Consider the following 23089-nt stretch of genomic DNA (forward strand, 5'->3'; position numbering starts at 1 on the left):
GGACCGAACCCAGGGCCTTTCGCTTCCTAGGCAAGCGCTCTACCACTGAGCTAAATCCCCAACCCCTTGATTAGTGTTTCTTAAGTGTCTTTTCAGTGTGCATACACACAGAAGCTACAGGACATTGTGTGTCCTCCTCTGTCACTCACCTTATTCCTTTTGAGACAGGATTTTTCACTGAACCTAAGGATCCTCTTTTTCATCCAGGCTGACAGCCAACAAACCCCATTAATCTCTGTCTCAGCTGCCCTGCTAGAGTTACAGGCATGCCAGGACCATGCCTGCCTGGTCCTTACCAGGGTGCTAGATCAGAGTGCCAGTCTCTCCATGATTGCATAGCAAGTGCTACAACTGCTGACCTATCTTTCCATCCTCTTTTTTTTTCTTTTTCTTTTTTTCTTTTTTTCGGAGCTGGGGACTGAACCCAACCCTCCATCCTCTTTTTAATGTTCTTCACGTATGTTCACTTTTTAAAAACAATTCGGGTCTCACTGTGTAGACCTGGCTGACCTGGAGCTCATAATGTAGACCAGGCTGGCCCCAAATTCAAATCTGCCCGTCCTTGCCTCCCAGGTGTTGTGATTAAAGGTATGCACCACCACACCTAGCTCGCCTTTTATTTTTTTATAATTACTGATTGCTTTAAATGGAAACTGGAGTAGGAAATACACTCTGAATTGTGTATTCCTTATAATTATTTGATAACTTGAGGTCTTTTTTCCTAAATATAAGATGATACTTAAAATGCGTCATAGATTTCAGCCAGCTGTTGTTCTGTCTTATTAGTGTGGGCCCGGCATAATCTGATGTGTCTATCTGTCCTCCAGCCCAGTTTGGTAATTTTTTCCATGTAGTGTTTATGTGGAAGTACTGTTTCTTCTCACTTCCTTGTAAAACTCAATTATACGTCTTTATTGTTTTGGATGTAATCAATAATGTAGAGCGATTTTGAGTAAAATGAGAATCACCTGCAGAGTTCATTTCTGGATTCATAGCTCACGTGAGATTCTTTCAGGCTTCTGAGCCTCATCTCTTTCTAATACATTTTTATTCAGTATCTTTTATATCCTTAGCTAAGTCTGTCTGCCTTCCACACAAAGGCCAGACCACAGTCTTTAAGACTCAATTATATTTCTTTTGAGTGAATGAGTAAAGAGAAACTACATATCTTTTACTTAAAAAGATGGTTAAGGGCTGGAGAGATAGCTCAGTACTTAAACACACACGCTGTTCTTCGGGAGGACCTGGGTTCAGTTCCTACCCTCCACATGACAACTCAGAATTGCTTGTAACTCCAGTTTCATGGGATACAGTACTCTTTCCTGGACTCTGCAGGTACCAGGGACATATGTACACAGACATGCATGCAGGCACCACACACACACACACACACACACACACACACACACACACACACACACACACACACAGAGACCGAGAGAAAGACAGACAGAGATTTAAAGAGTATTTGCTGTGTCTACAGGGACCTGGTTTTGATTCCTAGCAACTCAAAACCGTATGACTTACAGTTCCAGGGGTTCTGATGTCATTTTCTGGCCTCTGTAGGCACTGCATTTATATGGTGCATGAGCTCCTGCACACGCACATGCAAACATCTATGTGGTTAAAAAATAAAAATAGGGCTGAAAAGATAGTTCAGCAGTTATGAGCACTGACTGCTCTTCCAGAGGTCCTGAGTTCAATTCCCAGCAACCACATGGTGACTCACAACCATCTGTAATGAGATCCAATGCCCTCTTCTGGTGTGTCTGAAGACAGCTATAGTGTACTCATATACATAAAAATATATAAATAATTCTTTAAAAAAATAAAAATAAGCAATGGTTTCTTATTCAGGTGAGTTGGAATGCATCTAATTCTGGCATTCAGGAGGCAGAGGCAGGAGGATTTTAAGTTTGAAGCCATACCGAGCTACATAGTTGACTTTAGAGTCCCCCTGTGCCACATAGTAAAACCTTATACCAAAAATAAAACTACAGATAAATAAGTAAAAATTAAAAGAAAAAATAGTGATATTTTAAATAAAGGCGTTAGTAGAAAAGTAGAGTACATTGACTTCTTTAATTTTATGTTTCCCATACGGGCAAAGCCTTTAGAATGTTGTTTAGTGAAATGGTACACTTGCTACTTTGGTTTGTACTTGAGAATGAAATTGCTAGATCATATGGTAATTCTATTTTAGCTTTTTGTAGAGCAGCCAAAATGTTTTCCTCATTACCACCACTATTTTGTGAAGGTCTTCCTTACCGTCAGCTTTGGATGTGGAGTCCATGGAGCCCATTTCCTGAATTTCCGTTTACATATATTTGCATGTGTGTGTGTGTGTGTGTGTGTGTGTGTGTGTGTGTGTGTATGTGTGTGTGTGTGTTTAGGTGTGCAGGCGTGCAGCCGTCAGAGGACCACTGTGTGAATTGGTTCTTGTACCATCCTGGTTCCAAAGATTGAAGTCAGGTCATCAGGCTTGTTGGCATGTGCCTCGACTCTGAGCCACCTCACCCACCTGACTTTAAAATTTTATATTTAACGTAAATAATGCTGTAAGTGAGGTACAAAAGATATTCTGAAGTGGTTAAAATTCACAAGTCTAGGGGCTGGAGAGATAACTAGTGGCTAAGAGCACTGCCTGCACTTGACTTGGTGACTTACAACAGTCTATAAACTTCATTTCCAGAAGAACCACTTCTTGCCTTTGTGAACAATAGACATGCATCTGGTGCACAGTACAAAATGCACTGGAAAACACTTGTGGGGTTGGGGATTTAGCTCAGTGGTAGAGCGTTTGCCTAGCAAGTGCAAGGCCCTGGGTTCGGTCTCCAGCTCCGGAAAAAAAAGAGAAAAGAAAAACAAAACAAAACAAACAAACAAAAAAAAACATTTGTACATATAAAATAAAAGTAACAATTAACACCCCTAGGCTTCCTTTCTAGCATTTAACTTGCTTTCATTCTTTTAGGTATGTGGTGGATGGAGGCTTTGTGAAACAATTAAATCACAATCCGAGATTAGGGCTGGACATCCTGGAGGTGGTTCCTATTTCAAAGTAAGTCTCTTTATCTAGCTTTTCAATTTAATAACACAGCTGGCTGGTTAGAATATTTCTACTTGGTTTGAACGTTGGAAGTAAGTTATTTGTCAAACCCACAAAACAGTTTTGGGACTGTTTTTGCTTTCTTTTGTAGAAGTGAAGCATTACAGCGAAGTGGCCGAGCTGGCAGGACTGCCTCAGGAAAATGCTTTAGGATTTATAGTAAAGATTTTTGGAACCAGTGTATGCCTGATCATGTGATCCCAGAGATTAAGAGAACTAGTTTGACATCTGTAGTTCTGACATTAAAGTGCCTTGCCATACATGATGTCATAAGGTATGTGGGCAACCATGAACAAACTATGGATAGAATGAAAGAAGCTTGGTTATTTCTCAGAAATTGTTGTGTATTATTTGGTTTGTCCCTAAGAATTGAAACTAACATATTTCCAGGGTTGGTTCTCACGTTGGCTGCTTTTCAACTAAACCAAAAATGTTAATCCACCTAAAATAAATGAAGTATTACAGCCATTTTAAAATATACAGTTCAAATTGTTGTTAATTGGTTCACAGTATTATATGACCATTACCACTCTCAAATTTCAGAACATTTCCACCAGCCTCAAACTGCTGTAATTTAAGTTTGAGGAATCCAGAAGTAAACATTATTTAACACTATTTGCCTTTAAGTTTTTTGAAATTTTTATTTTAAAGCTTCCATCACTTTATTGAGATTTGATCCACTGCTTATATTTATTTTTGATAGTGAGTTGGCCCCTAACAGCTGAGCCATCCCTCTAGCCCCCTTTGCTTATATTTAAACTTTGGTTTTTTTTATGCTAATGTTCTTTTGACTAACTTTAGTGACTGCTGTTTAGTTTTGTTTTGTTTTGAGACAGGATTTCACTATAACTGGCTGTCCTATACCATGTTATATAGACCATGTTGGCCTCAGACTTACAGAAACCTGCTTGTCTCTGCCTCCTGGGTGCTGGGATTAAAAAGTGTGCACCACTGTGCCTGACTTTACCACTGTTAATTTTTAATTTAAGGCACGCGACAGTAATTCTAATTAAAAAGTGTTTTTTTAGAGCCATATTTAATGGTACATACCTTTTATGTGTGTTATTTTGAGTCATGGCCTCACTATATATCCCTGGCTGTCTAAGAACTCACTATGTAGACTAGACTGGTTTCAGCTACCCTCCTGCTCTTGCCTCTTGAGTGCTATGTTTATGGGCAGGCCTAACTCTTAGGAAGCCAATTTAGATGGTTTCAAGTAAGACTAGAGATCTTTTGTCTTGGGACAGGGTCTTATTATGTATTCCTGGCTGCCTAGAACATGCTGTGTAGACCAGGCTGGTCTCAAACACACAGTGATCCACTTGACTATGACTTCCAGCTACTAGTATTATTGGTGTGCAGCACCCTATCTGTCTCAAGACTAGAGATTGTCTAATTGAGAATGCAAAGAAAAACATGTAAAATTTAACCATATTCATAAATTATACCAATGAAGTAACAAGTCATTGAAAGATCCAAGTGATCCAACAGGTTTGAAACTTTGAGGTTAATCCAGATTTGAAAACAGTGTTGTTATATCTTCTCATTTAGGAAGAAGAGCTCTGAAAGCAACTGCCCAGTAAGCTTGGCATTAATTCCGAGCATATTCTTCCAGAACTACAGAGTACAAATAACCAAGAGTGACTATACATTAGAAAATAAGAACGACTATTCTTGTATTTTTGGTAGTGAACCTAGCCTTTAACGGCTGAGCCATCTCTCCAGCCCAAGAATGAATATTCTTTTTTTAAAGAATGAATATTCTTATTAGTTTGTTTTAAATTGCTTGTCTGTACCATTATTCTCTTGCTTTAAATTTTTTATTAATTTTTATTTTAATATTTTGCCTGCATATAAATGTGAGTACCACTTTTATGCCTGAGATCAGGAAAGGGTATTAGATCCCCTGGAACTGGAGTTACAGATGGCTGTGAGCCACCATGAAGGTATTAGGAACCCAGCCTGTGTCCTCTGCAAGAGTCACAAGGGCTTTCAGTGCCCGAGTCATCTCCAGATGCTCTGGCTGTTTTTTGAGACAGGGTCTCATGTTTTCCAGGCTGGGTGTGATCTTGATATGTAACTGATGCTGGCTTTGAACTCAATGATCCTTCTGCCTCTGCTTCCCAAGTGGTAGGATTGCAGGTTCGTACTTTCACAGCACATACCTGTCATCTTCGTAAAGGAGAGCTGAGGTGGAAAGACTGCTGGGAGAAGTGGGGATGCACAGCACCCCTGTCTCAAATAAGACCAAAGAGGAAAGAGCAAAAGGAAAACAAGAAACAGAGTAGATGTAAGCCTGCTGTGGTAGTACTTTATTCTCTGAGCCATTTCCCCTTGTAATTAATTTCACTTCTTAGGAGGCAGAGTCAGGGAGGTGTCTGAAATCAAGGCCAGCCCTCGGCTACTATGAGATAATGTGAATTTATCGAGTAGTTGCTTTCAGTTGTTTTTTCTTTTTATTTAGATTGTATGTTTGCACACACATATGTGCTGTGGTGCACATGTGGAGGCCAGCACACAACTTACAAGAATCAGTTCTCTTCTTCCACAGTGTGGTCTTAGAGATAGAACTCATCGTCAGGCTTGATGGCAAATACCCTTACTCACTGATTCATCTTGTTGGCCCTCTCCCCTATTTTGTAAAAATTTAGTAAAAACAGTTGTGTTTCAGAAGAGAAGAAAAGAGAGAGTAGTTTGCTACAAAGTATGAGTCAGGATTGGTTAAGAGCACTGACTGCTCTTCGAAAGGACCTAAGTTCAATTCCCAGCAACCACATGGTGGCTCACAACCATCTGTAATGGGATCTGATGCCCCCTTCTGGTGTCTGAAGACAGCTACAGTGTACATGTACACATAAAATAAATAAATAAATCTTTTTTTTTTTTTTTTCTTTTTTTTTTTTTTTTTTTTCAGAGCTGGGGACCGAACCCAGGGCCTTGCGCTTCCCTAGGCAAGCGCTCTACCACTGAGCTAAATCCCCAACCCCTAATAAATAAATCTTAAAAGTGTGTGTGTGCAGGGGGAGGCTAGAGAGATGGCTCAGTAGTTACGAGCACTGACTGCTCTTCCAGAGGTCCTGAGTTCAACCCAGCAACCACATGGTGGCTCACAGCCCTCTGTATTGGGATCCAATGCTCTCTTCTGGTGTGTCTGAAGACAGCTACAGTGTACTCACATATATAAAATAAAATAAAAATAACCTATAAAAAAGATAAGAGTATTCCATTCAGCCAAGGAGAATGAAAAGATGTATATTTTGAACGAGAGGAATGTGATTCAGAAAAAGCTAATTTTTCTTGGTGATAGAATGTTTTCAAGGAGAGGAGGACTCGAAAAATGGAGCCAGGGCTGGGTGTGGTGGTGTACAACTTTAATCCCACCACTTCAAAGGCAGAGGCAGGTGACTCAGAGTTTGAGGCCAGCCTAGTCTACATAGTGAGTTCCAGGACAACCTGGGCTATGTAGAAAGATTCCTTATCTCAAAAAGAAAACAAAATAAAACAGAATGAAGAAAGACAAAGAAAATGAGGTGGAGAAGTGAAATTTTTTAAGGAAGTTTCTCTGAGGGGGTTAAAAGTCTTGCTATGACTAACCCTGACTTTCTCCTATCTTATTTAAATACACAGGTTTCCATATTTGGATCCACCTAATGAGAGACTTATTTTGGAAGCACTTAAACAGCTTTACCAGTGTGATGCTATTGACAGGTAAAAAATACAATCCAAACATAACTTTAGTCTTTTTGTTTGTAGCTATGAAGCTCAAGCTGGCCTTGAATCATAATCCTCCTGCCTCAGCTTTTTAAGTACTGGAATTACAGGTTTGTCCTTTTTTTTTTTTTTTTTTTTAACACAGGTTCTAAGTGTTTAACAGTAGAAAGCAATTTATTTCAATGTGAATGAATCGTTTTACATAAACTTAAAGTCTGTCCTTGGTCTTTGCTCACCAGTTCTTAAGCACTGTGCTGTACAGACATTTTCTTGTAGTTAAACATGGTAGTACATGGCTGTAATGTGTAATATCAGGGCCTGGGAGCCTGAGGCTAACATTTGAATTGCTGGGAGGAAAAAAAAAAAAATCCCTCAAACAGCCATAAAGTTCTGTAAACAGGAGAAGAAAAACTAAAAGCCAAACTAAAGCAGTTTCCGCACTACTGTTTAATGTGTTTAATGTGGACAAGTCATTATTAACACCACTTCAGTGCCAAGCATTATTCTAGCTGCATAAAAATGCTAAGCACACTTTATTGTCATGGGGTTTGATAATTGTTATTCCCTCCGTTTCTTCAAGGACATCTCTGTTCTGTTGAATGTTTGTAGCTTTATAGTACCTCTGTCTTACTGAGTAGATTTTTGGATGTATTAGACTTCTAGGCTGGTGAGATGGCTCAGCTGGCAAAAGATGTCTGCTGCTAAATTTGACAACGTGAGTTTGATCACCTGGATCCATGTGATAGAAGAGGAGAACCATTTTCCTGCAAATTGTCCTCTGACTGCCCTCCCCCCCATGTGCTGTTTCATGAGCATGCACATACAATAATTAAATAACTACACAACAAGAAAACGGGGGAGTAAGATTTGACAGTAGAAGAGTTCCTCTTTTTTTTTTTTTTCTTAAAAAAAAAAAAAAAGACAGTTTCTCTGTGTAGCCCTGGCTAGAACTTGTTCTGTAGACCAGGCTATCCTTGAACTCAGACATCCACCTGTCTGTGCCTCCTGAGTGCTAGGATCAAAGGTGTGCACCAAGACTGCCTGGCCTTTCTGCTGTTCTTGCCAGTGACCACAATGGTTCATTCTTTAAATTGATTTCTAGAGATGAGTTGAATTAATTAAATTACATCTTACTTGTTCTGAGTGATGAACATTATATTGTATTGTCCCAGATTTGAAAGGCCTAAAAACTTTCTCTTTCTGTTAAGGAGTGGTCATGTGACAAGATTGGGTTTATCCATGGTGGAGTTCCCTCTTCCCCCACATCTGACGTGTGCAGTGATCAGGGCTGCTTCTCTTGATTGTGAAGATTTGCTGCTTCCAATAGCAGCAATGCTATCTGTGGAAAATGTCTTCATCAGACCTGGTAAACACTTTATCTTATTTATTTATTTTTTTTGGTTCTTTTTTTTTTTTAGGAGCTGGGGACCGAACCCAGGGCCTTGTGCTTGCTAGGCAAGCTCTCTACCACTGAGCTAAATCCCACACCCCGCTATCTTATTTATTTTAAAAGCTCTCCTTTTTATTACGTTATTTGATCTGTTCATGTATGTGTGTGCACATGTGCACAAGTGCACACACACCACAGTGCATGTATAGAAGTCAAACCAACTTGAAGGAGTTGGTACTCTTGTTCACCCTGTGGGTCCCGGAAATCAAATGAAAGCTTGGTAATTAGCTCCCTTTACCTGCTGAGCTATCTAGTGGACTCCCGTAAGCAGTTTTTATTTTTCGTAAAAAGTTTAATTGCTGGTTATGGTGAAACATGCCTGTAATGTGTGCTGTCTTGAGATAGAGGCAGAGGATCCTGATTTAGGGCTAGACTGGGCAGCTAATGTGACTCTGTCTCAAAGAAAACAGGACACTGTCACCCTGTGCCTTATAGACTGTTTCTTTAGGACAGTTTACATTTACAGAAAAATGAGGAGTAAGTTTAGAAAGTTCCATTCCCTCAGCCACACATTTTCCCCAGTTATTACTGTCTTTTATTTGTGAAGTATGTTATGGTTTTATCATATCTCCAGTAGCCTGTGGCTACCACTGCAGAATCATAGTGAACAGCTTTACTTGTTTAAACATTTCCTGTTCTCTAGTTATTCATCCCCTCATCGTCTCTCTCTGGTTGTCCCTGGGTTTTCAGGTACATATGAGAATGTACATGCCCCCCACACACACAAAATAAACCAGCTCAGATGGCATTTGATCTTATGACTGTCTTTATGGTTTTGTCATTTCCAGAATGCCTTCTGTTTGTGAAAAATATGTAACATTTCAGATGAATTCTTTCACTTAGCAGTGTGTATGTATTTTTGTGACATGATGGCTCATTTCTTTTTTAATCACTATACTGTATTCCATTCTGATATATGGAATTTGTTTATCCATTTATTTTTATTTATTTTTTTTAAAGGTTTATTCATTTATTATCTATAAGTACACTGTAGCTGTCTTCAGATACACCAGAAGAGGGCATCGGATCTCTTTACAGATGGTTGTGAGCCACCATGTGGTTGCTGGGAATTGAACTCAGGACCTCTGGAAGAGCAGTCAGAGCTCTTAACCGCTGAGCCATCTCTCCAGCCCCGTTTATCCATTTATTAAAGGGAATGGTTATATTCTCATGTTTAGGCTATTTTAAAAAAAAGTTGTAGCCAGGTGGTGGGAGCACACATCTTTAGTCCACACCTTTAGTTCCAGTACTCAGGAGGCAGAGGCAGGCAGATCTCTGAGTTCAAGGATAGCCAGGGCTATACAAAGAAACCCTGTCTCAAAAAACCAAAGTAAAAAAATGTTGCAATAACATCACTATCCATTTTGTTTGTTTGTTGTGGAATTTTGAAGTAGGGTCTGTCTATGTAGCCCTGGCTGTTCTGGAGCTTACTGTGTAGACTAGGCTGGCCTTGAACTCACAGAGATCCACCTGTCCCTACCTCTTCCTAAGCACTGAAACCAAAGGTGCAGGCCACCACCTCCTGGCTGTTAAGTATTTTCTTCAAATCTTTCTTAGTAGATGGAAGGTTTTGATTTAATGAAACCCAATATAACTCTTTTCTTATGTGGCTCTTGCTTCTAGTGCTTTATTAATGCAGTCATTGCTGTACCACAGTCATCTGGATTTTTCTCTTAATGTTGTCATATAGTAGTTAGATATACATTTGTTTCAACATCATTTGTTCAAAATACTGTTTCTCTTTTGAAATGCCTTTCTTCCCTTTGCCATAGATCAGTTGACTATTCTTATATATTTGGTTGTGAGCCTAGCCTTTAACGGCTGAGTCATCTTTCCAGCCCCAGTTGACTATTCTTGTATTAACCGTGGTTTTTTTTTTTTTTAAGGATTTATTTATTTATTATATATGAGTATACTATAGCTGTCTTCCGATACACCAGAAGAGGGCACCAGATCCCATTACAGATGGTTGTGAGCCACCATGTGGTTGCTGGGAATTGAACTCAGGACCTCTGGGAGAGCAGCCAGTGACCTTAACCGCTGAGCCATCTCTCCAGCCCTTGTATGAACCTTCTTAAGAAGTTAGATAAGGCAATCCCTGATTTTGTTCTTCCTCTTCAGTATTGTCCTCGCTGTTCTTGGTCTCTTCCTTTCCACATGAACGGCAGAGTAGTTGAAACCCAGAAAGTGACTTGGTGGGATTGTGTGATTTGTAAGTCAAGTTAGGAAGAATTACTCTCTCAGAGTGTGGAGATTCTAACCAGGAAATGGAGTCCGGCTGTTTACTCTGGTTTCCAGTAGTTCATGGAGCCTTTTAGGGGGCTTACCGTACTGTGGCCAGGAGACAGGATAGGTAGTTGTATAGTTCGTTATACTTTAACCTAGTTGTTTGGCATAGGAAGTATATAACATTCCTAACTGAAAGTTAATTTCCCTTCAGGATAAAGTTAGATATAAGGCGAACCTTTGTTCTTTTGTGGTAAATTAGTAATACATTAACTTGTTTTCTTAGATTGAGAAGAACAGGCAGTTCAGCCCTTTATTCATAGAGTATCTTTTTTAAGGTTTCTGTGTCCTTGTATATTTTCCTTTCCTTATTTCTTGGTGTGTCAGTATGAGACATTTTAACATGTGTTGGCTTGGTTTTCATCTAGAGAAATAACTTCTTCCACAGGGAGCTTCAGAGTAGTTGCTATGCCTTGTCAACAGCTCATACCATAACAATAGAGTATACACCTCACCGGCCTTTCTTTTTATAGGTTTTGAGTATTGGTTGAGACTAGTTTGTCACTGCCACAATTATAATGGGGGATCTATTTTTCTGTAAAAGTACCGTATTATTGAATCAGTTTGCTGTCTACCCCAAGCAGACCTCAATTTTAACCATCAAAATTTTGATTCTTGGGCCTGCAAGATGGCCCAATAAGTAGAGGCATTTTTGCCGAGTCTGATGTCCTGAGGTGTTCATTGTTTGTTTTGTTTTTTTTATATGTATGGTATTTTGCCTACATGTATATCTGTGCACCATATGCTTGCCTGGTGCCTGGTGAGGCCAAAAGAGGATGTCAGATCCCCTGGAACTACTGAGAAGAACAGCTAGTTGTCTTAACTGCTAAGTCATCTCTCTGGTCCTCATGTCCTAAGTTCCTCAGAATTCAGAGCATGATGGAAGGAGAGAATTAACTCCCATAAGTTGTTCTCTGACTATCACATATATGCCTTGGCAAATGAGTATACACAAACACAAAATAAATAAATATAATAATTTTTAACAAAATTATAATTCTCATAATATGCTCAGTTGCATTTTTTCCTAGTAACATAGTATGTACAATAAATAATGTTGATCAGTTTCTATTAGGGAGTATCAAAGCTAAAGATACTTCCAAAATTACTGGAGAGTATAAAGTAGAAGTAAGAGGTTGAGTGTTCTAACTGTCCTGCCCTATTATCCAGGTATCTGACCATGAGCCTAGCTTTCTCAGACTCCCATGTTTTTCATTTAAAAAACAAGAGAGCCATGTGTAGTGGTGCATAACTGTAATCCTAGTATTTTAGAAGTTAGCACTGGAGGAACTCAGAGTTTGATGCCATTTTGGGTTATGTAGTGACTATTTGACCATCTGTGTGCATATGTGGGCAGGGGGTGTGAAAGGAAACCTTGGTACCTTGTCTCAGGTAACCAAAAGGAAAAAACTAAACAACACTAAAACCAACAAGATAACAAAAAAACAAAACAAAACAAAAAAACCCAAAACCCCAGGATATTGGGTCCAACTCTAATCTAACTCCAATAGGTAAGGCTAGAAAAAGATGCAGAATGGGACAATCAAGTGATTTTTGAAGGCCTCATTTACATTTTAAAGGCATATTTTACATTATGTGAAAGGTATACATATTAGTATAAGTCAGCACATTTTGTGAAATGGATACACCCACATAACAGGAACCCCTATCCAGACAGAGAATGTGAGTTCATTTTTGGGACCCACAGAGTGGAAGGAGAAAATAAGTCCTCCATGTTATCCTCTGACCTCTGTATATCAAAATGGCATTTTTGTGCCCCACTCTCGAACATCTAAAAACATCTTTGAGACAGCATTTCTCTTTTGTAGTCCTGGAACTCCCTCTGTACACCAAACCAGCTTGGAACTCAGAGATCCACCTGCCCTTCTCAGTGCTGAAATTAAAGGTGTGAGCCACCATCACCCAGCTTTTTGTGCAGAGTGTGTGTGTGTGTGTGTGTGTGTGTGTGTGTGTGTGTGTGTGTGTGTGTTAAACATTTTCAAAAGATACAGAATGGGTCTTGTTTTTCTTTCTTTTCTCTCTCTCTCTCTCTCTCTCTCTCTCTCTCTCTCTCTCTCTCTCTTCTCTCTCTCCCCCCCCCCTTTTCTTTCGATGTGCATAGTCCTTGCTGTCCTGGAGTTCTCACTGTGTAGAACAACAGGTTGGCCTTGAACTCACAAAGATCCTCAGCCTGTCTCAAGTGCTGGGATTCAAGGCATACACTTTTGTTTTAGTTAGGGCTCCATTGCTGTGAAGAGACACCACGACCAAGGCAACTCTTACAAAGTACAACGTTTAATTGGGGCTGGTTTACTCATCCTGAGGTTCAATCCATTATCATCATGGTAGGAACATGGCTGGCATAGAGGAGCTTAGAGTTCTTGTTCCGAAGCCAAACAGGAGAAGACTAGCTTCCAGGCAGCTAGGAAGAAGGTCTCAAAGCCCACCCTCAAAGTGACACACGTCCTCCATCAATGCCTTAACTACTCCAACAAGGCCGCACCTCCTTGTCACGCCTTGGGTCAAGTGGGTGCAGACCACCACAACCACTATGCCTGGTGATAAGGGATGCTTTTAGTCACTAGTACAACAGTGGTTCTCACTTTAGCTTAACTTAAAAAAAACCAAAAACTTGGGAAAGAAATTGTGTTTTTGATCAAGTTTGTGGTTAAGAAACAAGGTGGGTGTAGTACTTAATCTCAGCACTAGGGAGGCAGAGGCAGGCGTAGTGCTGAGTTTGAGGCTAGCCTGCTCTATATAGTGATCTGAAAACCAGTCAAATGTTATCTCAAAGTAAACATGAGAGGGCAGCGTGAACTAGCTTGTGCATGCCCTCTTCCACATTTGGTACTTGCAGAATCTTTTGCATTTTACACATTATATTATATATTTATGTCCACTTTGGCTATTTGATGGCTAACGATGAGGTTTTTTGGTTTTGACACATGGTCTGGACCTCTCAAATTCAGAGAAATTTGTTTGCCTCTCCAGTGCTAGGATTAAAGGCATGAACTCTCACGCCTGAAGAATAATGGGTTTTTTTCATGTGTTTATTTAGTAGATTAATTAAGAGATTAGACAGGGTCTCACCATGTAGCCCTAGCTGGCCTGAAACATTCTGTGAAGACCAGACTGTCCTTATACTCAGAGATCCACCTGCCTTTTCCTCCCAAGTGCTGGAATTAGAGGTATGTGCTACCACACCTGGCCTTGGTTTTTGCTTTCCCTTTGACTCTGTATTTGTATCTTTACCTTTGTGTGTGTGCAGGTGTGTTTGGGTGTGGAAGCCGCAGGACAACTTCAGGTGCCGTTCTTCAACATTCTTCAACATTCTTCAAGCATTATCTTTTTTTTTTTTTTTTTCTGAGATAAGATTTCTTCCTGGGTGTGGTGGTGCATGCTTTTAATCCCAGCACTGGGGAGGCAGAGGCAGGTAGATCTCTGTAAAGTCTACAACAGACTGGGCTATGTAGAAAGACCTTGCTTAAAAAAAAAAAAAAAAAAAAAAAATTGTTTTTTTCTTACTGGCCTGCAACTTGCCAAGGCCAAGTAAACCGGGCTGGACTAGCCAGTTAACCTCAAAGACCCACCTGTCTCGCTGCCACTGCAAGTAGAGACCAGCGCATTTGATTTAAATTTTTCTTTAGTTAGTTATTTTCATTATATAGGTCCTAGAGATCAAACTCAGGTGCTCATGCTTGACAATATCAAGAGCTAGTATCACTGAGCTAGCTTCCCAGTAGTTTTGTTTGTTTGTTTGTTGAGACATGGTCTGTGCATCCCCAGGGGACCCAGCAGAATAAAATAATCTGATAAAGTGTTGGATGGGGAATTTGGCCAGAGAGCATGTCAGTCTTAAAATGAATTCAGGAGAAATAGGATCAAAGTAAATAAAAGGTAAATCTCGAAAACGATGTTGAGCGAAAGCACTTAAACTCATCAAGTACATATTATGTGATCACATTCATGTAAAGGTTAGGAACAAGGCTGGTGAGATGGGCCAGGGGTAACAGTATCGACCACTAAGATAGGCAACCTGAATGTCACTGTTGGGACCCATATGATGGAAGGAGAAAATTGGTTATTGCAAGTCATCCTCTAACCTCCATAGTGCATGCTATGGCATGCTCTCATACACAAAATAAACAGACGGTTTTTGTTTTTTGTTTTTTTTTTCTGAGGGTTTTACTGTGTATCCCTGGCTGTCCTAAAACTCACTCTGTAGACTGGGTTGGCCTTGAACTCAGCGATCTGCTTGCTTCTGCCCATTAAGCTCTGGGAGTAAAGGTATTCACTTTCATGGCAAAAAAGCATGTTTTTAAAGGTTAGAAACAGTGGTAGAGCGCTTGCCTAGGAAGCGCAAGGCCCTGGGTTCGGTCCCCAGCTCCGAAAAAAAGAACCAAAAAAAAAAAAAAGGTTAGAAACAGGAATGACCCATCTGTGGAGTTAGAGGTTAGGTATGGTTGCCCTTCTGGGTGAAGTGTTAGAAGGTTATTAGGGTTCTCTAATGCTGGTATTTGTTGATCTGTTTGAGTGCACTATTACACTATGCTTATGACTACCTCCAGGGGGATACATTAACAGCGTGAGTAGTTTTCCTTTACTTGTTATACGTTACTGTATTTATATAGGACTGTTTATATGTAGGTCCTGTTTAATTACCCAGTATTCTGAGTTCCATATATGTTGACTGGTTAAATTGTTTTTATTCTTTATTCATTTAGGCAGTGCTTGATCACTCTCTGTATGTGTATGTTGTATTCATTTGCTATGGCATTGTATAAGGAAGTAAGAAGACAAAACTCTATAGGCAGTTCTCTCCTCCTACCTTTACATGGATTGAACTCAGGTCATCAGGCTTGTGAGGCAAGCACTGTTACCTGTTGAGCCATCCCGCAGACCCTTGACTGGTTTGATCGTTGAGAACCATATAGTGGAAGGAGAAAAGTGGAAAAAGTTGGAAGAACACAAACTTAATACAGATGTTCTTGATTTACAGTGAGGTACATATTGATTCAATTCATCAAAATTAAAAACATCCAAAGTCAAATATGCATTAAAAACACTAACCTACAAAAAGCTGCATGGTGTACTATGTCTCTGTTTTTATCTTATCCTTATGATTGTATGGCTGACAGGAAGCAGAGGCTCCTTATGCTACTAGTATCGGGAGGGACTGTTGTGCAGAATGTTGAGAAAGGATGGAAATAGAGAGTCAGAGGCACCCCTTGGATGGGATGTAAAGTGTATACTGCTTTACACTGTTATTCAGTTAGAGTAGTCTAAGTTGGGACCATCTGTAATAGTGATCAGCTTTGAAGACTGTTCATGTGACAAACTGTGCACATGGAACTTTTACCTTATATTCTTTTAACTGTCGGCTACTCTTAGGTTTTTTTTGAGAAGAGTAAATTCCAAAGAAAAATAAATTTCAGATACTATTTTAAAGACCATTGATTGAGAGAAGTAGTGTTTACTGTCATAAATCTCTAGCATGTGTTTAAAAGAAAAATAGGGGTTGGGGATTTAGCTCAGCGGTAGAGTGCTTGCTAGGGTTCTGTCCCCAGCTCTGAAAAAAAAAAAAAAAAGAAAAGAAAAGAAAAATAGCTATGTGTGGTGGTACACTTCTGTAATCCCAGTACTTGGGAGGCAGAGGCAAAAGAATTTTAATGGCACACTATGTTCCAGTGGGCTCCATGCCAAATTCCAGGTCAGTCTGAGCTGTGTAGGGAGATGGTCTATCTTGTAAAACAGCGTCAAGGTGATAATCTTGGTGGGGAACGACTGATGAGATTTAAGGAGAAACAGAACTTAGGAAGAGCTGATTTACTTCTGTCTCAGAGTGAGGTGAGAGACAGCACAGTGATGTGGGGACTTGATTCAACATGGAGCTAAACTAAATGTGACTTCTAGTTGATCCAGAGTATCAGAAGGAAGCAGAACAGAAACATCGGGAATTGGCAGCAAAAGCTGGAGGATTTAATGACTTTGCAACTTTAGCCGTCATTTTTGAACAGTGCAAATCGAGGTATGTGAGCTTGTCCTTTGTACTGGAAAACGTCACTTTGATCTGCAGCATCCTTACATACTCAGGATGTATGAGCTTAGTCATTCAGGCTCAATGTTGGTTTTCCTTTTTCCCTCAAATCCTGAAATGAATTTCACAGAGTTTTGTTTTCATGTAGATACTTAGATTAAATGATGGTTAGATATTTGTTAATTCATGTATGTAAAAAAAAAAAAAATCTCTTTACACATTTTTTTTTTTTTATTTAGCCAGAGGACCTGATGTTAATTCTTTGTCAAATTTTCTTCTCTTGATTTAAAAAGACTTATTTTAGGCACAGGAATGTTTTGCTTGCTTGTGCTTGTGTATCACTGGCATACGTGGTGCCCATGGAAACAGAAGAAGGCCTTGGATCCCCTAGAACTAGAGTTACAGATGGTTGTGAGCCAGTATGTGGGTGCTGGGAATTGAACCCAGGCAGGTTTTGTGAAATACCCGCTCTAGTCGGCTACTTCCCTGCATGCCACACTGTACAGCCATCTCTCTGACCTGGTGAATCCTCCAAGAGGTACAGAAATGTGTGGAAATAATGAAAATGTGTTTAGATCGTTGTACTGAAGAATAGCTGACACACACTGAACTTAACATAGGCTGCTGAGAAGAGCAGGAAACACTCCTAAGGGGTGAGCTCTCTCAGCCCCTGATGCTAACTTTTTGTCACATTTTCTAAAATGCTGCTTCAGTGCTTGTCCAGATCTCGTCTTTTGCTTACAGGTTTCTTTTGTTGTTGCTTTTGCTTGCCTGCCTTTTTGAGATGGTCTTTTGTAGCCTAGGCTGGCGCAGCCTGCTGTGTAGTAGAGGATGCCTTGCACCCCTGGTTCCTTCTACCTTTACCTCCTGGTTGTTGATTACAAGCACCCCAGCCTGAGTCACCACACCCGACTGGTTTCCATTTCTATAGAGGCAATGAGGATGTTTTTGTCTGACTTAGAGAAGGTGTTTTGAAGGCAGCAGTGTTTTTGTGTTGCAGTGGAGCTCCAGCTTCGTGGTGCCAAAAGCACTGGATTCACTGGCGGTGCTTATTTTCTGCGTTCCGTGTGGAGGCTCAACTTCGGGAACTGATCAGGAAACTCAAACAGGTGACTGCTGTGGCTTCTGCTGTCTGTTTTCTCCTCTGCCACTGTAGGGCTGTGGTCTGTATATGTCAACTGAAATTTCAGTGCAGTAAATTTATATTTGTGCCACCCGCTCTAGTCGGCTACTTTCCCTGCATGCTACACTGTACAATCATCTCTCTGACCTGGTGAATCCTCCAAGAGGTACAGAAATGTGTGTGAAATAACCAAAGTGTTCTTTAGTTGACACACACTAAACTTCATATAGGCTGATAAGATGACTCCGCAGGTAAGGGTGCAAGCCACCAAATCTAATGACCCAAGGCTAACCTTGGGAGCTCACATGTTGGAAGGAAAGAATCAACTCCCAAAAGTTTTCCTGTGACCTCCACACATAGGCTTTGGCATGAGCATGCCTACTCACCAGGTAAATGTAAAAAATACTTTAAAACATTTTTTAAAAAGTGTATAGTTCTCTGAGTCTTGATATCTGTATATACTTGTTAAGTCATTACTACGATCAAGACAATAGGGCTGGCCTGGTGCATACCTTTAAACTCAGCATCCTTGAGGCAGAGGCAGGTGGATGGATCTCTGTTATGTAATAAGTTTCCAGGCTAGCCAGGGCTAAATAAGGAGAGCCTATCTAAAAAGGAAAAAGAAGAAAGGTTAATAGTGCTGGAGAGACTGCACAGTGGTTGGATCACATCCTGCTCTTTTTTCTTTTCTTTTCTTTTTTCTTTTTTTCTTTTTTTTCGGAGCTGGGGACCGAACCCAGGGCCTTGCACTTGCTAGGCAAGCACTCTACCACTGAGCTAAATCCCCAACCCCGCACATCCTGCTCTTGAAGAGGATGAGAGTTCATTTCCCAATACCCACACCAGGTGCATCATGACTGCCTGTAATTACAGCCCCCAAGAATTGGATGCCTCTGGTTTCCATCCTGTATATATATACTCATATATACTCTATATATACTCATATATACACATTTACATATTTTAAAATGATAATATGTACACCTCCCAAAGTTCCATGCTATTTTATGTGCATTTTCTGAGGGAGCAGTGTCTTGGTGTGACTGTGCAGCACTGGCTAGCCCAGAACTCATTATCTCAGGGCCAAACCAAACTCAGCAATCTGCTTGCCTCTGCCTCCGAAATGCTGGGATTAAAGGTGATCCTTTTGTAGGTGCTCCATCCCAAACCAGTTCTTAGAAGGTATTCACAGTACCATTCTCTGCCCGTAAGTCACCAAGCTGTGATCTTGTTATTTATTTGGGCAGGTACTTTCTGCAGATCTCTCATATTTTTTGTTTTTGAACATCTCTCCTGAACTTACTCTTTCCTGTAAATTCTAGTCAGTCTCTTGACTCTGTTTCCTTAGTAAGTTCTCTGGGTTCCATTTGGATTTTTTTCCTTATGCCATAGTCAGAACTCTTTCTTAAGACTAGGGTGGAGCTGTCTGATACATATTATTTGGTAAATTATTATTTTATATATACTGTTTGCCTTTTGACTATTTTGGGTACAATGCTAAATGTAATCCTTCTCATAACATTTCCCAGAAGTCTTTAGAAATATGAACTTTGAAAGATTAAATCAGGGGTTGGGGATTTAGCTCAGTGGTAGAGCGCTTGCCTAGCAAGCACAAGGCCCTGGGTTCGGTCCCTAGCTCCGGGAAAAAAAAAAAAAAAAAAAAAAAAAAAAAAGATTAAATCAAATTGTACTTGAGCTTTATCATTGAATACATACTCTTTCTACAGCAAAGTGATTTCCCAAGAGAGACTTTTGAAGGCCCTAAACATGAAGTACTACGAAGATGTCTTTGTGCAGGCTACTTCAAAAATGTTGCTCGAAGGTAAGTTACACACTGGAGAGAGTTTGTAGACACTCCTGTACTTAACTGCAGTGCTAAACAGCCTAAAGCTTGAAGATGTGAGATAGATTCTGTGATGATGATGACAATTATAGGAACTCTTTTCATAATTGCCATCTGTACACAGGGTACTACAGCGGTTCAGATTGGGGCCCTGGAAACCAGCGGGGATAAGAGGAGAGTGCATGGCGGGCGGATGTATGGGCACCTGAACAAATGACAAGGGTTTTGTAATTTGGTAGCCTCAGATGGAGTATAAGAGCCAAGCCAGACAGACGGCATCCTGGGGAAGGTCAGCATGGGTGTACAGTGTCAGGCTCAATCATAAGGTGGAGAGAGGCAAGAGACTTTTGTAAGGAAAGTAGTAATGTTGGTAATGGGAAATGCATTATATAACTGAAGGATGAGTCACTTAAGTAAATACGGTAAGGATAATGGTGAAGGTAGTTGGAAATACTCAAAGGTCGTAGGCGTGGTTTATGCCTGGTGTCCTCACAGTATCACCTGGAAGAGACTGGGAACAGTAAACCACCATTTAGGTCAAAAGCCTGACCAGGTGCTCCAGCAGGAGGACAGGGAAAGTAAAGGTGGTTCTGGTTCTAAATGGAGTCTTCTTGCTTTAAAAGATGTTGTTAGGCCATTGCTGATACTTCAGTGGGGTCTCAAAATTTGATGTTAGTAATGAGTCAGTGTCAGTTTTCCGGTTCGATGGTTTATCACAGCTACAAAGATGAGTGGTTATGGGTGTGATAACGGGTTGGAACCTTACTTCCAGTTGTCAGTCCTTCCAATAACAGTCTTTTCTTTGTTTTGCTTTGTATTTGTCCTTTACTTTGTAATTTTCTGTAAATTTAGTTTATTTTAGAATGAGATGCAGGTTGAGAGAGACACCATTGTCTTAAATAAAGTGGACAGCTATAGAGGAAGATGCCCTGAATTGATCTCTGGCCTTCCTATTTGCATGCCTATGCACACATACAAAACAATCCAAGAAATGTGAGATGTGCTAGCATCTCTTATGCTTAAGATACACTAGCATAGAGGACCCAGCTATACCTCTCTTGGGCATATACCCAAAAGATGCCCCAACATATAAAAAAGACACATGCTCCACTATGTTCATAGCAGCCTTATTTAAAATAGCCAGAAGCTAGAAAGAACCCAGATGCCCTTCTTTTTTTTTTTTCTTTTTTTCCGGAGCTGGGGACCGAACCCAGGGCCTTGTGCTCGCTAGGCAAGCGCTCTACCGCTGAGCTAAATCCCCAACCCCCCCAGATGCCCTTCAACAGAGGAATGGATACAGAAAATGTGGTACATCTACACAATGGAATATTACTCAGCTATCAAAAACAATGACTTTGGGGTTGGGGATTTAGCTCAGTGGTAGAGCGCTTGCCTAGGAAGCGCAAGGCCCTGGGTTCGGTCCTCAGCTCCGGAAAAAAAAAAAAAAACAAAAAAAAAAAACAATGACTTTATGAAATTTGTAGGCAAATGGTTGGAACTGGAAAATATCATCCTGAGTGAGGTAACCCAATCACAGAAAAACACACATGGTATGCACTCATTGATAAGTGGCTATTAGCCCAAATGCTTGAATTACCCTAGATGCCTAGAACAAATGAAACTCAAGACGGATGGTCACTCCTTCTTTAAAAGGGGAACAAGAATACCCTTGGCAGGGAAGGGAGGCAAAAGATTAAAACAGACACAGAAGGAACACCCATTCAGAGCCTGCCCCCACATGTGGCCCATACATATACAGCCATCCAATTAGACAAGATGGATGAAGCAAAAGAAGTGCAGGTCGACAGGGCCGGATGTAGATCGCTCCTGAGAGACACAGCCAGAATACAGCAAATACAGAGGCGAATGCCAGCAGCAAACCACTGAACTGAGAATAAGACTCCCGTTGAAGGAATCAGAGAAAGAACTGGAAGAGCATGAAGGGGCTTGAGACCCCATATGTACAACAATGCCAAGCAACCAGAGCTTCCAGGGACTAAGCCACTACCTAAAGACTATACATGGACTGACCCTGGGCTCCAACCTCATAGGTAGCAATGAAAATCCTAGTAAGAGCACCAGTGGAAGGGGAAGCCCTGGGTCCTGCTAAGACTGAACCCCCAGTGAACTAGATTGTTGGGGGGAGGGCGGCAATGGGGGGAGGGTGGGAAGGGGAACACCCATAAAGAAGGGGAGGGGGAGGGATTAGGGGGATGTTTGCCTGGAAACCGGGAAAGGGAATAACACTCGAAATGTATATAAGAAATACTCAAGTTAATAAAAAAAAAAAAAAAAAAAGATACACTAGCATAAAAATATAATTATTGGGGGCTGGAGAGATGGCTCAGTGGTTAAAAACATTGACTGCTCTTCCAGAGTTCCTGAGTGCAAATCCCAGCGACCACATGGTGGCTCACAACCATCTGTAATGAGATCTGATGCCCTCTTCTGGTGTGTCTGAAGACAGCTACAGTGTATCATATATAAAATAAATAAATCTTTAAAAAAATATATATTATTATTGGGTTGGTAAAATGACTTAGGGTAAAAATGCTTGCCTGAAAACCTGATGATCTCAGGTTGAACCGTGGAACTGAAATAAAGGTAGAAAGAGAATTGACTCCAAAGTTGTCTGTGGTTTCCACATATGACAAGGCATGCATGCACCATGCCCCACCACCCACATTAATATATATTTTTAAATGTATGAAGTGTAAACCCACCAGTTAATCTCTTATAACAATTTTCTTTCTTTAGAATTGTGATGAAAAGAGATGTTTTTACCATATGGATAGATACTCATTAGGAGAAATAGAAATTGAGGATGATAAGTATTTAAATCAGTTCTTGTGACATTGTTACTTAAAGTGATTCTTCTTTCCTAGGTAAACCACTGCTCATTTTAGTCAAAAAAAAAAAAAAAAAAAAAAAAAGCAGTTGCCTTATTGCTTTACTATTTTGATCTTTAGCATTTGTTTTTTTTCTGTTTATAGATCTGTTGGCAGAACATTTTGTACAATGGATGGGCGTGGAAGTCCAGTTCATATTCATCCTTCCTCAGCAGTAAGTTCTTGTGTATTTGGTTGGTTGGTTGGTTGGTTTGAGCGAGGGTCTCTGTTGCTGAGGCTGTACTCAAGCTTCCCTTTCCTCTGCCTCCCAAGTGGTGAGATTACAGACTTAAACCTTCGCCTTGTAACTAACTCTTTCGTGGTTTTGTTTTTTGTTTTGTTTTCTCTTGCACTTTACATTCTCAGCCCTTAAAAAGTACTCTTTAAATAAAAGGTTTTGTGGGCGTGTGGAGAGGCATACACTTGTGAAGGCCAAGAGAGTAACTTGTAGGAGTCAGTTTTTCCCTTCCACTACTGGGTTCTGGGCCCTGAACTCTGGTCAGTTGAGCCATCTTGGCAGCTCTAATGTATCTTATTTTTAATGACAGGTAGGCATTTATTTTTTTTTTTAATATTTATTCATTTATTATATATAAGTACACTGTAGCTGTTCAGACACACCAGAAGAGGGCATCAGATCTC

The 23089-nt window shown here is 40.3% G+C and overlaps 1 protein-coding gene across 1 annotated transcript in view; it reads left to right on the forward strand.

Annotated features, from left to right (window-relative positions):
• Dhx40 (DEAH-box helicase 40) overlaps nt 1-23089 on the forward strand; it is a 39341-nt gene that overhangs the window by 12910 nt on the left and 3342 nt on the right. Inside the window, exons 9-16 of the mRNA XM_032912358.1 lie at nt 2975-3061; nt 3201-3383; nt 6737-6817; nt 8029-8186; nt 16470-16584; nt 17594-17702; nt 19444-19538; nt 22553-22622. Of these exons, the coding sequence (XP_032768249.1) occupies nt 2975-3061; nt 3201-3383; nt 6737-6817; nt 8029-8186; nt 16470-16584; nt 17594-17702; nt 19444-19538; nt 22553-22622 (898 nt within the window). The remainder of the gene's footprint in view (nt 1-2974; nt 3062-3200; nt 3384-6736; nt 6818-8028; nt 8187-16469; nt 16585-17593; nt 17703-19443; nt 19539-22552; nt 22623-23089) is intronic.

The sequence above is a fragment of the Rattus rattus genome, chromosome 9, assembly GCF_011064425.1.
Source record: "Rattus rattus isolate New Zealand chromosome 9, Rrattus_CSIRO_v1, whole genome shotgun sequence".
NCBI lineage: Eukaryota > Metazoa > Chordata > Mammalia > Rodentia > Muridae > Rattus > Rattus rattus.